This window comes from Acinonyx jubatus, chromosome D4, assembly GCF_027475565.1.
Source record: "Acinonyx jubatus isolate Ajub_Pintada_27869175 chromosome D4, VMU_Ajub_asm_v1.0, whole genome shotgun sequence".
Taxonomy (NCBI): Eukaryota; Metazoa; Chordata; class Mammalia; order Carnivora; family Felidae; genus Acinonyx; species Acinonyx jubatus.
This window is the reverse complement of record NC_069391.1, coordinates 59,667,078-59,684,501: the sequence shown is the minus strand read 5'-3', so window position 1 is coordinate 59,684,501 and position 17,424 is coordinate 59,667,078. Positions and strand designations below refer to the sequence as shown.

The following is a 17,424-nucleotide window of genomic DNA, read 5'->3' as shown; positions in this document are numbered from 1 at the left end:
TAACAGCCTAGCCTTGGTGGCAAAAAGGAGGCTCTGCCCACTTAGCCCTGCTTTTTATGGCTAGAGACCATGGCAGTGAGGTGAAAAAGTACACATAGGAAAAGGCACTCCAACCCTCGTCTCTTACATACAAATGTGGGGGTAGTTATGGATCCAAAAGGAAAAAAAAATCAGGAAATTAAAAAAAAAGGTGATGATGGCACAAAATTAAGTAGCAATTCTGGAAGGTATTAAACAGCATTTTCTTCTGCTTTCTTATTTCATAGATTGGCAAAATAACCTGTATTTTGGGTTATACTTGGGGTTTTGCTTTTCTTCTTCCATCCCGTGAAGGAATGCACCTAGTGTACCTAGCCAGGCTGCTAAGAGGAGAGCAGTAAGACACACGGGTAAATCAATGGGACTCTGCAGGGTCATCAGTGAGTGTGCTCTTTGGGCTGGAAAGGTTTGATAGGATAACACAGGGGAGGGGTCCAGTGGCTTAGTTGAGTTCTAAGACCTCCTTCCATCCCCTCAGGTATGTACTATATCAAAAAAGAGACTTTCTGTTTGCTTAATTTATCATCATTTAGTTTAACTTCGGCACAGAAACCATTTATATATGCAGGCATTTATTTCAAGATTCTCTTCTGATTTTGGTGTCACTTCATACATTTCTGCAAGAAATTCTCTCAGCAGCTGTACTACTTTAGAAACACGAACGTACCTTATTAATGTTACTTATCAAGGCAAAGGGTTTAAAAATATTTGCTAAACATTTGTTTATTTACAGAAAAGATTTCAGAGTTTTGCACAGCTAGATTTAGGGAATATAACAAACACTGTGAGTGTGTGAAAGAAATGTAAGTGATTCTAACAGATGGCATGGTCAGAAGCAAAGGGTTTCCAAGTGCAAGAAACAGCACAAATCTAAATTGAGAAGCCTGAATGGCTATAATTGTAACACATTTACAGTAGAATGGAGAAGGTCATTTACATTATGTTAAGAAATATAGGGGCAGATTCTTATCTCATGTAAGTGTGTTACAGAAAATGGGGATTTGGCACAAGGGTTACTATCAGACAATATACCACACACAGTTTTTATTTCGATTCCAGCAGAAAAACAATATTGACAAATTTCTTTCTCTCTTTGCTTCCTACTTTATTCAATAGAAGTGATAACAATAGCATCTGCTGCACTTGGCTGGAGCTTGGGATGAGGAAATTGTGGATGATGAGCCTCCCAGGCATATGGCCACTAAAGAGCCTACGCTACAGCCATGGCACAGCCAGGCTGGAGCTCCAATGGAGCAGCAGATACATAAGGCCACCAATCCAAGCCAGGGAAGGGCTGCCAAGACAGCATGTAGAGTCATTTTTAGTGGCGTGAATGTTTTTCACCATCACAGCTCCAGGCACCACTGCAAAAGTAGGACGAGTTTTATCGCTGACATTCTCTCCTTCTCCCTTTGGCATCCCTCTACCAGTTTCTGCTGCCCAGCCTTGCTGACCACCTGGGTGCCTAGCACATTCAGGCTGCTGCCCAGGTACTCATCAGCCCTTCTTTCAATCAGTCATGGTCTTAAAGATCTGTGACATTTAATTGGCTCTAATGCACCAAAATTACCTATTCTGACCATCTTAGTTCCTAACACAATATCTCCAGCTGTTACATAGGTGCTTCCTTATTATTTTTCTAATTCAGCTAGAAAATGTTAAGGGAATCCTTATTCAAATTAACTGGACCAAAATTAAAAGGCCTATAATCATGTGGGAAAAATACTGGACCAACAGAAGGTTTGAGTCCAGCAAGAGTCTATGGGAAAGTTGATGACCTCCTTGGGCCTCATTTCATTTTCTAATTCCTGAAAATAAAGAGACAGTGGAAATGGGAAGGGGAGAGACAGAGAGGAATAGGGCAGAGAGGGAGAGAGAGAAAAGAAAGAGGAGAGAGGGAAGGGGGAGTTGTCTGGGAAGCTTGAGATGTCCCTATTAGGTATATGATTCACTCTGAATGAATTATATTCCTGGAGTTTTGGGGTTTAAGAAGAAGCCTATTAACCCTAATAATTACTAAATTACAGGAAGATGTAAAAAAAATATTCAAGATAGGATGAAATGGGATTAAAGAGTACAAGTTTCTCCTACCACAGAAGTGGATGTTTCAGAAAAAGAATCAGGTAGCAGTTACAAAACAAATCACAAAGACTTTTCCTCCACTTTTTAAAAACCCATTTCATATGCCAACAAAAACCTGCTCTGTATTTTAGGCAGGCTTGGGGGTTTTTCTCCTTAGGAGGAAAATTTACTATGGACTTAGCCAGGCTGACAAGAGTGGAGAGAAGAGCTCCATGCGTCCAGTAAATAAGGTTCACTGATGTAGAACCTAGCGCTGGGATAAATGAAGTGATGCATCATTTGTTGCTTCTCTCATCCTGAGGTGGAGTCTGTTTCACTATCCTTTGAATCTGGGCTGGCTTCTGCCTTGCTTTGAGCAAGAGAATGTTGTGAAAGTAATTGTGTGTGACTTACAAAACTTGGCCTCAACAGGCCATGTAAGATTCTCTTTTGATCCCCAGAACCCTGAGACCACAAGACCTGGATGCAAGGCCATGTGGGGGGTGGGAGAGACTAGCTTTCCCAAGGGCTTCCAGCTTCCTGTGAAAGAGAGCTCAGGAGAGACCAGCAGAAGATGTCGCCATGGCCAAGTCAGCCCACAGAACCATGATAAATAACAGACTGTGGTGGTTTTAAGCCAGTAAGTTTGGGTTAGTATTTGTAAGCAGTGATGGTTAAACTGATAGCTATATCCTCCATTTCAGAAAGGTCACCAATTCCTAAGGCATACAGATGCACCCGAAATATGATTATACATTTTTTTTAAGATTCAATGCTCAAAACCAGGTCAAACTTAGACAAATGAAGAAAACTAGATAAATGGAAAAGAAACTCTTTCTCAAAAAATCATAACTTTAAAAATCCTTTCAAGTGTTAAAAGGAATTTGAGCAAATAGCTGTTTAACCTTTATCATCAGAATAGAAGAGATCTAGTTTAACCCTATCGCATCTCATCTAGTCTATTTAGATATATCACAAACAATAGATGCTACAAGCACCACTGTGGACCAATAAAGTCTTAACCACTGACCCTCTCTTGGTGGACTGAAAGGTGGAGAAGGATTTTTTGGGCTGTGGGAGAGGTATGGAGGGAGGTGGGATGGGAAATGAGAGAAAAAGAGAGAGAGACTGATCATGCTCCTTGGGAAGAAGGAGTACAAAAATAAATTAAATAAATAAATAAATAAACAAATAAATAAATAAATAAAATTATTTAATTTTTTCACAAAAAACTTATATTCAGGAAAATATTTGATTTAAAAATAGAGCATGCTGTCACAGAAATACATACCCTTGAAAATCAAAGAGCAAGGGATTTTAGGTTTGGGCAGGGAGTCTAGCATCATGTCTCACTTCTCCATCCATCTAATCTTTTATCTTTGGCTTCCACTAGATGCTATAAAAGGGGACAGCCACTAAATAATATGCCACTTAACGGCATTCCTAGCGCTTATTGTTTAAACTGCCAGAATGCTGGATATTCATACCAAGCATGAATATGAAGCAATGTGCCTGATACCCTAGCAAAAAACCCCCCAGCACTTGTCAACCCCAAAGACCAGGGCCCTTAGAAGTAGCCACCTTGGGAGGCTGAAGATTTATTACTCATGCATTAATTTGCTACCATGGTGCAAAAGTATTTTTGGAACTCCTTTTTGGCAGTAGAGTTAAGAGCCTATCACCTGTTCTTTTGAATTCTCTAATGGTGGCACATCTTCGTCGTTGAAGGTGGGTTTATTTATTTATTTATTTATTTACTATTTTAAGTGTCAGGAGACATCTAGAGCCAAGTCTGTGGTTTGTATGGTTGGTGATCAAGGTAGGGGATATTGTTGGCTGATTTTTCAAGTAATGAGCCTAGTTCAATGTATGCTTTAAAAAGTGATTCTCAAGGTTAAGTCTCGTAAAGAAGTTCTCCTTGTTTAAAATGAGGATGAGGGCACCTGGGTGGCTCAGTCGGTTGAGCGTTTGACTTCAGCTCAGGTCATGATCTCACAGTTCGTGGGTTCGAGCTCCACGTCAGGCTTCAGGCTCTGTGCTGACCACTTGCTCAGAGCCTGGAGCCTGCTTCAGATTCTGTGTCTCCTTCTCTCTCTGCCCACCCCCCCGCCCCCGCCTCCGCTCACACTTTGTCTCACTCTGTTTCTCAAAAATAAATAAATGTAAAAAAAAATAAAATAAATAAAATGAGGATGACATTCAAAGACCATTTTTCCAGCTTTAAAACTTTGAGGTGAGCTATCATTTAGATACATACCTTCTGCATAATCAAAAATCAGTTTCATTGCCCTGTAGCAATGGTTCTCATGCAGGCATGAATTTCCCCCCAAGGGACATTTGTCAATGTCTGAAGACATTTTTGATTGTCACAATTCTTGGGGCATGCTACTGGCATCTGGTGGGCAGAGACCAGGGATCCTCATAAGCATCCTTTAAATCACAGGACAGTCTCCCACAACAAAAATTATATGACCCAAATATCAATAGCATTGAGTTTGAAAAATCTTGTCTCATAGTAACAATCTATTCTAACAAGATTTTTAAAGTGCAATGAAATAATTACTATAATAATTGACTGTTTTTTAAAGTATTAAATTTAAAGTGTTAAATGGTTGTCACTCACCTAGGTTAATGTATGTATATATACATGCATATGTTTTTTACTCTTCTATGTTACAAATTACATAGAAGTCAAACTCACATTTCAGAAAATATGATAGTGCTCTTTGTTGTTTGATAGTAAGAGAACCTTAAATAAGAGAATTTAAATGAGCACATACTTTATGTGGGATAAAACACAATGATGAAAACATCAATTACTACAAGCATTTATTGACTTCTTTCTATGTGGCAAATACCTGGCTAATTATCACTTTTCATATATCATATTAATCTTTATACACAATGCTATGAGGGACATACTACTATTAGTCCCACTTTACAGGTCAGGAAATTGAGGCTTAGAAAGGATAAATAAATTGCCCAAGGTCACACATAGTGAATAGGGCAGTTGGGATTTGATTTCTAGTAAGTAATCTAGTAAGCTGATTTCAAGTGATTTTCAAGTCTACCATTTAATGCCGCCCCCAAAGGGAGTTTGGGATCTGCTAAAAGCCGTATCTGTTGTGGACTATGGGCAGTTTTGCTTTCAGTTGTAAAACATAAATTGAGCAAAATAGAAAATGGCAGTATGGTGTAGACAAAGAGGGGAGGACCTTGAATCATAAAACATGGGTTCTCACCTAGACTTTCTACTTTCTAGTTGGGTATGTGGTCTTCAGCAAGTCATTTGACTTCTAAGAGTCTCAATTTCCTTATCTGTAAAGTGAAGATGGTAATAATACACCCCTACTCTTCTTGTTGTAAAAATTAAATCAAACATAATGGAAAGATGCTCTGTAAATGGCTACTTTCCTACACAAATGTAATTTGGTTGGTATTCTTAGATATGGAAGAGGAATGGAAAGGAGATAGTTTCTCCCTTGCCCTTGCAGGGATTTTCATGATATACCCCTGACATATGACATTGAAGTTAGTTGTTACTTATAATATTGGTCTCACCTCTCCTCTATTGCCTTTGTATCTATGTCTTTTCAAAAAAATTTTCCATTTCATCAGGCAGTCAGAATACTGCCCCCAGGGCTCCAAACACCTTCAGACTGAGTTTTACATTTTACACCTACTGGGGCCATTATGCCACTCCTCTTAATATTTTCTTTGGGTTCAATTACTTTTAAACTATTTCATTGAAAGTAAGATATTTTTCTCTTATGGGATTGTGCCATCAAACTATTGAAGATCTGACCTCCTGATTTGTATCACCATGTTGTTTAATAAATTAAGAGTTTGTTCTTTGTGCACAATTATTGGAATATAAGAACAGAAATTACACAGTAGTTTCCATGTGGTATAATTACTTCTCCTCACCTTACAATGTTTCCATAAATAAGAACATATTTTGTATATTCCACCCATTTTCTTATCCAGAGATGCTGGTATTTTAATAATCCAGTCTTTTATCTACAGAAGGCCAGCTTCTCTTATTACTTAATTTATACATGAAAATGAATCCCAGGTTTAAGGAAAATATGGGTCTATGGTTCACACTTGTCAGCATCTCAAAACTATCACATACTTTGGCAATACTTGTGGTCTTTGATCTAAAGAGATATTTGAATGGAACACTGGGGGAAATAAAGGAGGGAATTGAGAATGAATGGTTAACATGCATTAAACAGTTTTCCACAGCACTCTTAACTCCTCTGGCTCACAAGGTCTTTTATTGTTATGCTTATATGTGACACTTTCCAAACCCTTTTTACCTTGAAAAGGCTATTATTGTCAATATTGGATTGACATTAGAAGTAAATGGCTATGTTATAAATATAACCTAAGTAGTTTCTTGGTTGTGCTTTCACCTACAAAGTCAAAAAGTATTATAAAGATTAGATCTCATGAATCTTTCTAATTTCACATTGTCATTTGATTTTTATCAGGCCACTCTAGTAGTCCATTGACGCTTCTGGTATGTTATTGATCTATATCTAGTCTTCAGTTCCTATTCCTTCCAGTTTTAAAGACTGGTCTGATTCTATGATGTACAAGATTTAAATTATCCTTAGTTGGTCTATTTGACTCTTCTTGAAATCTTTTCATTTAGAAGACAAATTTAGGGGGTCTTGGTCTATCCCTCCTTCATATTTATTCACAAATACATTTCTTCTATGAAGATTAAGTATTCCCTTGGTCCTCAAAGGGGTTAACATGACTCAGAGTATCATGGGTCAAGGGTTTATAACTGACTCTCTGAAATTATGGCTTCATCCCACTTTATTCATTCTTAACAAGATGCAAATTAAAATCAGTTGTCATATCCTTTTGGTACTAGTAAAGTATAAACCACAAATTCTATAAAACACATAAAGAACAAAGCTCAAAAGAGGAGAAAAGGGAACAAAACTTCTTTGTTTTCTAAGAAGAGTGAAACAATATGAGGAAATGTAACAAATGACCTCTATGAAAATCTAAGATTAATAAATAGGTTGGAAGATCTGCTCCTTAGTTTCTTTCAAAATAAAATTTTGGGGCACCTGGGTGGCTCAGTTGGTTAAGCGTCCAAGTCCTGATTTTGGCTCAGGTCATGATCTCATAGTTTGTGGGTTTGATCCCCACATCAGGCTCCATGCTGACAGTGTGGAGCCTGCTTGGGATTCTCTCTCTCTCCTTCTCTCTCTGCCCCTTCCTCCCCTACCCCAGTGAGTGTGCTCTCTCCCTCTCTCTCTCTCTCTCTCTGTCAAAATAAATAACTAAACATTAAAAAAAATAAAATTTCATAAGTAAGGAGATTGCATATCTCTGTTCATGTACTACATGTAGAGTTAACGGTAAGTATCCATCTGACAACCATTTAGTCAGCAAACATATACTAAGGAGATAAGTGTAAGGAACTAAGGTAGTCTCTGCAACAAGAAAAGTCAGAACCAGATACTATGATGAATAAATAGGTCAAGGGCTTTGAGATAGGGCCTAAATTTACAACCTCCCTGTGCTTAATGCTTCTCACAAATAAAACACATTCTGTGTGTGTGTGTGTGTGTGTGTGTGTGTGTGTGTGTGTAGATGAAATGAGAAATTCCTTAAGTGCTTAGTGATACTTGGAAAACAGTGATAGGTCAATAATGGGTAGCTACTATGATTAGTCTAAAATGAGTAAGGGATACAGGAGTGTCACAAACTAGAAATTACCTTTAATACATAAAGAGTGAAATAAAGGCTAGAATATGGCAATGTGGCTCATTCTGACCAGGTCATCAGGGTAGGCTGAAAAAGTGAAATGCCCTTCAAGCAGGTGGCCAAATGAGAAGGTAGAGACCACCAAGTGATTTAAGGGCTGGTCGATAGGAACAGGCAACCTTGGGCACACAGTAGCTATGCTATGACTAGTCGCATGTGCTCAGGCAAGTAAGTTGGTCTTCCTTAGAGACCACAAGTTGGTCTCTGTTTCCTCTTGTGTAGAATGGGAAAATAAGGTTCCTAACTCTGAGGATGACTGGCAGGAAATAGCAATAACACATGTGAAACACTTAGAACAGGGTCTCTCCAGTTGAGAAGAAAGATTATTTGTTGTCCATTAAGGGTTCAATATGTTTATTATTATGGCTAAAAACAGGGATCTATATCTATGTTTAATCATGGAATGGAGAGCATGTGAAAAAGGACATGAAAGAGTTGTAGGAAAAGGGACTTAGAAGTAGGTATGAGAAAGATAAAGGCAATTTAAAATAATTAAATTCTCATAAAAATACCACAACATAAAGAGATAAAAGTATAGTCATATTAAAAAACAAAAAAACAGTCCAGCCATGAAATGATCTTAATGCTTCTGTAAAAATTTGTAAAACACCACATGGAATTCAATTAACTTCAGAAAGCAATTATTGAGCACCTACTATGATGTAAGAGGTGGGTACAAATGTTCATAAGCCATCGCCCATGCCCTCTGGGATTTCAAGGCATATATGATCCGTACACAGATAGCTAAATTTGCTAAGTATGAACCTATTTTATGAGAGTTCAGAGAACAGATTGTTTAATTCTTTCTGTGGGAAGAGGAATGAGGAATGAGCTTAAAAGGGTTTTCCAGAGTTTCAAGTCAGATGTTTATAATATGAAGTAATCCCTGTAAATGGATGAGTTGAGCTGTGTGTAAAACAATAGGGACAGGGAAGGTTTAGAAAACTGGATAGTGCATTCCACTTAAATTAAAAATTTAAGTTTAAGTTAAAAAAAAATTACCACAGATGTCAACAAAATCATCTGAGGCCAGTTTGCAACCTTTGCAATGCAGGGCATGTGCTACTTGAGGTGGATTATGAAACAAGGTTGAACATCGTCAGGTAGAGAGAGGAAGAGGTGAATTTCTAGAGTGGATAAATATCACTTACCAAGAGCCAGAGATGAAAGTACTTGGAATGTGTAGCTAGTGGTAGGTGGCTAAGAGAATGAACAATGAGGCATGAGGGAGACATCAGCCTAGATTATAAAGGGGCAGGAACATAATGCTAAACTCAAATTTTACCTTGAAGGCATCAAGAACTACCATATTAATTTCTATGTATCCTTAACAGTATCCTTTTAAGAATTCAATGGTTTTTCAGGTAGTCAAGAACAGGTATTTCCTATAATAAATGATTTTAACTCATAGTAAATGAGAACATGTTCTCTTTCACTGGGGAAAATTGGCTGTAATTACCATGGTGGAAAATATATAAATTTTTAAAAACCTATTTGATTAAATATTATATATTTATAAACATCTGGTTACTCATGGCTCAAGTCATATAGATTATTTTTAAGTTAATGCTGATTATTTTTTCTTGAGTTGTAAATATACATATAGATTTAAACTTACTCAGTAATATACCAATAATTTAAAATTATTTCATACTTCTGCATACTATAAACTGTCCTAAATGTTTTATCATTTCATTTAACCTTAATTAAATTCTTGATGTTATGGAGAGTGTTAACCCATTTACAGGTGAAGAAATAGAGGCTAGCAGATAAGAAATAAGTTGCTCAAAGGCACAGAGCCTGTCAGTGAACAATCCAGCATTTTACCCAGGCAGTCTTTCTCCAGAGTGTGCCCTCCTAATGTTGAGTTTATATGCTCTGTATGAATTGACTGATGACTAGAGCTGGTCTTTCTGTGCTTGTGGCACCATTCTACTAGGCATGAGGTGGACCCTATCCTTCTTGACCTTCCAAGGCCTTATCTATGGTTACCACACTGGGCTATCCTCCTCTTTCTTACTATTGACTGTTAGAATTTCTCTTATTCATAATAGCTCTTTTTAGTCCTGGCACATCGATTACTAGACAGAACTACTGGATAAATATGAATCTTCTCTCTTTCTGTCCCCTCCCTCCCCCCCCGTTTTTTGTCTACTACCAGACTTCATTTAAAACCCCCTCCATTTTCATTGCATCTGTTTGGCAGAAGGCTTGGGTTTGAGTTCGTCACTACTCCTTCATTACAGAGAAAAAAATGTCAAATCCATCAGCAGAGAAATCTCAACATGAAATTCAGTATTTACATTCCAGAGTATTTGTGTGATTATTTACAACATGATCATGTAAATCAATATCCCTCTGTAATCAATATCTGTAATCAATATCCCTCTGTGACTTGTCTGTTGTGGCTTTCTGCAAAGTTCCTTCCTGCTTAGAGATGATTTATAAACTAGCATTTCTTGGGTCCCACATAAGCAGTTGTTGTCTGTAGTAATTTTTCTCTGCTACTCCATCAGAAGAACTGTTCTCTCAAGTTTAAACATACACTGTATCCAAATCAAGAATTCATGATGCTTTGCAACTATAACAGTGTGCAACATGGCCTTTCCTAAATAAAGAGGCCAAGATTTCTCACAGACCTATAAGACAACCCATGGGTGAACAAAGATCATTTCTCAGAGCTTTAGTTCATGCTGCATCTTTCCCTCATTATTTCAAAGCTGCTAATAAATTTCTTTCACCAATATACCTATTTTTTTGTTTCGTACAAAGCTTCTCCAGAGCCTCAGGCACAGCACTTTCAAATGTCAACAGCTATTAGCTCAGCACATTCATCTTTGTTTTCTTATTTCTCTGGAGTTGTCTGTATCTTTCAGGGGTGAGTCCAGGTGGCTTAACATAACATAGGGGTGTGTGTGTGTGTGTGTGTGTGTGTGGAGGGGTGTATGTATTTTCTCAAAATAAAGCATTATAGCTATCCATCTTATCTCTCTTACTTGCCTGCAAACCTTTTTGGATCCAACTGAGTATCCAACATAAAGCATTATACCTTGGTTATGATCAACAGAAGACAAATTGCATTTTTAAATAATCAATCAACCAAATTTCTCCTTTAATATACAGAAATTGAAAGCATGTTTTGAAAGAGGGAAAATGCTATATTTCAAACTATAATGCAAATACAATGTTTTGTGAAAACTTCCAAGTTTGCTTCCCCTAAATTTTATTCCTATTATGTTTGTGTATGTGTGTGTGTATATATATACATATATATACACATATACATATATACACACACATGTATATGTATATATATGTATACGTGTGTGTGTGTGTATGTGTGTGTGTATGTGCTTGTGTATACATCTGTGTGTGTGTATATATATATTTGCATGAATTGTATTTTTGCCATTAGGCATATGAGAGCAATTTTCTTCAGTGAGCCCAAACTTTCTGTTTCCCTATCCTGTGGCCAAAATCCATCAGGAAACATTTTATACATGATCTTTAAAATCAAGTCGAGCTGGTGCCAAGCAGATGCACCATGTCACCAGGCACAATGGCTCTTTGAGGTCTACAAAGAAGTATGTATAACAGAGTATAGAGACTGGTCACACTAGTGCCTGCTGAAACCAACAGGCACGAAAACCAGAAGTCTGCTGTCGTGAGGCAAAAGCATTTGCTCAAATTAATAAAAATATTTTGTAGTGTTTCAGAATCATGCGAAACACTGCAACATGGTGTCAGGTCCAGAGAAGCAAGTACTAGATTATAAGACATTAGTGGGACTCTGTCTGGCTTCCTAGCTGCAGTACTTGGGCCAAACCCTGTAGCCTCTCTTCTACGCTCTTCTCTTGATCCGACATACTGGTAATGACATCAAACACAATAAACCATGGGAGAGTGCTTTGGAATTTGTAAAATGCTCTATAAACATAATGTGGTGTTATTAGTTTTTGTTGGGGAAAAATTGTTGGGAAAGAGAAAAACAACTTCATCTTGTTCAAAACCTGCTAGGCCACTGTGTAACAGTGACCACAGTATCATGGGTTAGGTGAATTTTATTGCAGTAATTCTGTTCTAGGTATTGTCCCCATGTTGTGTAAAAACAGATGTCACTTATAAGATCTACTTACTGTATTATACTTAAATATAATATAGGATGTGAAAGAGTTGTACTATTAAGTCACGACAGAAGTGGTTTATGATAGGTGCTTTCTTTCTTTTTTTATATACTTCCCACTGCAATTTTACTTGTCTGTGCAAGGAGCCATATTCTCTCATATTTGAATCACCCAGATTACAAAGAATTATTATAGATTATATAGTAGTATTATGGATTTTATATAGTAATATGTAGTTGGGGTGCCTGGGTGGCTCAGTCAGTTAAGCATCTGACTCTTGGTTTCAGCTCAGGTCATGATCTCAGGGTTTGTGAGTTCAAGGCCCACATCAGGCTTCACACTGACAGCATGGAGCCTGATTAGGATTCTCTTTCTCCCTCTCTTCCTGCCCCTCCCTCTTCTATAAAAATAGTTAAATTTTTTTTAATTTAAATTTTTTTTAATGTTTGTTTATTTTTGAGACAGGGAGAGACAGAGAATGAACGGGGAGGGTCAGAGAGAGGGAGACACAGAATCTGAAGCAGGCTCCAGGCTCCGAGCTGTCGGCACAGAGTTTGACGCAGGGCTAGAACTCATGGACTGTGAGATCATGGCCTGAGGCGAAGTCGGCCGCCCAATCTACCGAGCCATCCAGAAGCCCCAAAATAATTAAAATTTTTAAAAAATAAATCATTTAAATGTAAAAACACATATATAGTAGAAGATAAGTGGTGATACAGAGAATGTTAGAATTAAGTAAAAAATAATAATAAAGTATACAAAATTTCAAAAGAAATGCACCCTCATTACCTCCAAGTACATCAAATAAATTCTTCCAAAAAATAGGTCTTTGTATATATTATGTTAAATAAATTTGTAAAACTCAAATTAGTATATTTTCTATATGTGACTTGATAATATTAATATGTAGAAGGTATCTTTAAGCAATAAGACACTCTAGCTAAAAGCTTTTATATTTATAGTATTATTTTGTTCAGCATTTTTTTTCCTATAAATAGTAAAAAGGTTGTACCATCCCGGTCACAAGAACTTGTCAAGCACTTCATCTACCTACCTACCTACATTTTAAAGAATATCCCCTCACACAGATGAAACTTGAATGATATTACAAGATTGATTCTTAATTCTTTTCTGTTTCATACAATTATTTATCTTTGCTCCAAAGAGAAAATAGCATGAATCACAGTTGCTTATTATCTCCAAAGGGTAATATTCATCTATATCAAATTCTGTCTATTCATGTTAGCATAGGCCTCATTTGACCAAAAACAAAAGACCCCCTGTGTTATTTATAGAGACATCTACTATCCCAGAGTATCAAGAATTTGGAAAGAGAATATCCGATGAGAAACCTTTTGTTTCCTTGCAAACCTTCTGTGAGAAACACAAATGCTCTCAGTGGTTCTTACCTGCAGTGCACAACCATAGGGCCTGCATCAGGAGGGTTACAGGTTTTGACTCTGCGTAAGAAAGCTAGAAAAGGTGTAGGGTGTTCTGGAACGCCATGATCAGGCCAGGCAGTGAACTGGAATTGTCTCACTTCTCTCTTCTCACTTGACCCATTCTGTGAAGTAGGAAGACAAGGTGAGATTCTGTTTTCCTGTCCTCAGGTTGCAATGATGGGTAATAACAGGGTAGAGGTAATGTGAAAATGTGCTATCTTAATCCCTTCCCCCTACCATATGACCTTTGGGAAGACACACTCCTTGGAGATATCAATGTCAAGCTATTTGTAAATGACAACTATTTGCTCAGGAAGATAAAAATTCTTAGGTGAGAAGCATTACATTTTCCAGGTTTAACTATCAGGAATGCTCCTGTTATTTTCACAGAAAGAACTAGTTCTTCTATTCTTCATTTGCCAACACTTCTGCTCAGAGTGAGAGTTCCATATTTACTGATAGATCGCTGGACAAGGAGAAAAGTTGCTGAGCGATAATGGAAGAATTATTTCATTGTTCACTGTTGCCAGTGGAATCAAGATTTAAGCAAAGTCATAAGATATTTGATTTCTCAAAAGACGCTTTCTTTAAATAATGGAAAGAGGAAGGCGGGGGGAAGGCAAACCTTGTAAAGTGCAAATGTTCGAACACAATACGTGGCCAGTTCCACGGTATCAAGTAGCGTCACCTGGACCAGCCCGTGGGTTTCTGTGCCTCTACTGGGCCAATACTGGTCACACTTCACCTAGAAGAAACAAGTGACACATTCAGGGCAGATGTTCATCAATTTCTCTATTAGCTTCACTCTGAGTTGCTGTTGAAGAAAAACAGCTTTTTTGCATTTCATTTTATGTTGATCTTTTTCTGGCACGCATTCCTGTTATCCCAATATATGTAAATTACTGCTCTGATGCCAATATAAACCACATTTTTCAAACTGGTAGGAATACTAAGCAGTAACAGATTCAATTTTCCTGGAGAAAAATAAATTGCAGATTGTTGCTGAGTAAAATAAGGAAAGAGGTATTTGAAATTTTAGAGTACTTGAAAAGAAAACACAAATTTGTTCTGGGATATATATTATGGACCGCATCAGGAAGATTATGCTCAGCCATTTAAATGACATGGTGGGATAGTTAGTGTTCATCCATCAAGGCTTAAAAGGCACAAGGTATTTCATCTTGAACTATCACAATTTCCAAATACATTTGTTTAAAGAAAAGTAGAAATAATTTGTGAATCTATCAAAGCATAATAAACAACATAGCATTTTTAAAAATACAAGATAAATAGCTTCGTATCTAAAACAAATTAAATCTGTAATGTCTAGAGGGAAAAGAGCTGTGTGTTCTTTAAAAAGTCTCAGAGGGTCATACACTAGCAGTATAAAGTTTAAATAATTTAAAATTCATACATTTCAGATGAATACTCTACAATTTGTATGTGGAGTTGAACAGAAGCACATAAAAGTATTCAAGCCAATTAGTTCAACATGCAACAAAAAATAATGAATTCAAAGTCTGGAATGTGTTTCAACTTACTGAATGTGTACTTTGGGTATTAAAAAGCATAAATGATAAACACAACACTATATTTTCTAGTAAGGTCATAGATAAGAACATGTTTACCCATTCTATCTCAGATTAAAAGAAAAGGTGGGGGTAATTCTTCACTGAAATGCATTTCTCTAGGTAAAGAAATCTAGTCCCATTTTATATTAGGAAAGCACACCTTGAAAAAGAAAGATTCGAAAGTCATAATCTCTGGATTTAAACAAAAGCAATGAGGCATTATCATCATAGACACTAGAATTTTTTGGTCCAGTGAATAGAATTGCTAGATAATTATTTGCTTTTATGTTGAATATAAATATTAGTAGCATTCTGTGAATAATATTGTAATTTTCTGTTTCCCAGATGCAGCATCTGTTGCTCAAAGGACTCAGGCTCCTTCTATCTAGATACTGGACCTTCTAAAAAGGCAGAAGTTTTATTCTCTATCAAATTACCTATCCAACAAAAAGGGGGAAAACCCCACTTTAATGTACAGTTACATGGTAAGGTCGAGATTGATTTCACAAGGCTTGACTCCTGTGTCTTTATTTCAATGGTGAGATCACACAAACATTACATATTTTATTAAAAACAAACAAACAAACAAACAAAAACAAGCAAGAGTGGTTCACACTAAGATGGGCAATTTATGTCTTAATAGGATTTTTAAAAGATACTTACAAATTTCCTAGGTACATACTATATTCTTCTATGTTTATATTTCTATTATGTGTTCTAACTTAAGAACAACAACACAAGGGAAAGACACTTCTTTACGGAGAACATTGTGTAGCATGACCCCAACTGAGTACCTCCGTATGTTCTCTGACTGTCCATTAAAACCTAAGTTGTATGTGGATGAATTCGCAAAGGATACTACCTGAATAGAGCCAATACTAACTACTTAAGTAGCCAGGGTTCAGATGGAAAAGAAAAATCACAAACATTAAGCCAAAGGCTCTGTTTTAAACCATAAAATAGATGTCAAGTTGATGTCTCCCTACAACGGGCAAAGTAACTTTGGAGACCTCTTACTGCAACACTGGAGAGGATGCCAGCAATGTGTTGAGTTAAAAAATGAAGAGAGAAACTCATTATTTAACAGTTTCAGTGGGATGGCAACCCTTTCAAATCAAAACCAACAAGTCAAATCCCACAAAGACAAATATCGCTATGACAGACACAAAAACAAGAGGTTAATACAATGAAATGATCTATAAAGTCAGTACAATGCACTAAACCAAATTCAATGCAATTGTATTTCAAAGCTGGGAACTGATTACCATCAGACCTTTTGGTGAGATAAGACAAAGGAAATGAAGGAAATAACCAAGAGCCAGCTTTTATGTGACCTCTGGAAAAACTGTTCCGTTATTTACTGATTTTCCATCTACAGCTCCACTCTATCCCTAAGACACAGGAAAAACTGAACTTACAACTAATCATTCTCATACTTCCAGTAATAAGTTTAACACTGCAACTATCACTGACTTAGACTCTGACTCTTTTAGAAGAAAAGAATACCAGAAGACATTACTATAAGGAGTGAATGTTATGAACATTTTTAGCTAAAAGAAGGAAAGAAAACTTTTGTATTCATTTTAAATAACGTACTTGAATCTTACTCTCTAAAATGTTTCAAACTCAACGGCAGAAAAATGGAGCAATTTTTAAAAAGCAAATATATTTAAACATTGCTGTTTTCTCTCAAGAAATATTTCACAAAGGCAGTTTATAAAAAAGTAAATATTTTAGTGTATGTACACATGCATACATATGGTCTCAGCAGCAGGATTAAAGCCTCTCAGAACAGCTACAGCAATACACTGTCCCCTTCATTAGTAAGAACTTGGCACTCTTTTCTCCCCCATATTTTCTGAGTGGTCTTCATGGTTTCAGCTGATTTCTAAGGACTATATTTAAGGCTTTAGATTTATGGACATTCTCTTAAGTCCTTCATTTTTAGTCATACACTAAACAAATAATTTCTGATTTCAACATTAGAAAGCAATTGAAAAGTGTAGTGAGGGAAAAAAAGGACCCAAGAAAACAATTAGAAATGTATTTTTTTTCCTAATTAGCTACTGGAAATGCACTAGCTCCATCCTCTCTTGAAATGTTTTACTTTGACAACTGCCCCTCCCTCCACCACCCCCCTCCCCAGGAGAAAATCTCATAAGGTATTTCTAGAGAGTCACCACTTTCAGGCTTTATGCACAGAGCCCAGTATAGGTTGCTCCCCTCTGAACATCTAAGAACTAGAAGGCATCAGCTCCTGAACATAAATTCTGGTGCTTGTCTTTTCCTATGTGATTCTGAAATGACGGACTGTAAGTGATCTTTAGGACTGATGCACAGAAGGCTGGGGAGTCTAACTGGATGGCCAGTAAGCTGCTTCTCTATTTTCAGGAC

At 36.9% G+C, this 17,424-nt stretch overlaps 1 protein-coding gene across 44 annotated transcripts in view; it reads right to left on the bottom strand.

The window, feature by feature from the left end:
* Nucleotides 1-17,424, bottom strand: part of PTPRD (protein tyrosine phosphatase receptor type D) — a 2,170,985-nt gene that overhangs the window by 36,764 nt on the left and 2,116,797 nt on the right. For all 44 annotated transcript variants that reach the window (XM_053204229.1, XM_053204230.1, XM_053204243.1 and 41 more), the window contains 2 exons: nt 14,085-14,204; nt 13,427-13,581 (listed from right to left, as the gene is read on the bottom strand). In XM_053204229.1, coding sequence (XP_053060204.1) covers nt 13,427-13,581; nt 14,085-14,204 — 275 coding nt within the window. The remainder of the gene's footprint in view (nt 1-13,426; nt 13,582-14,084; nt 14,205-17,424) is intronic.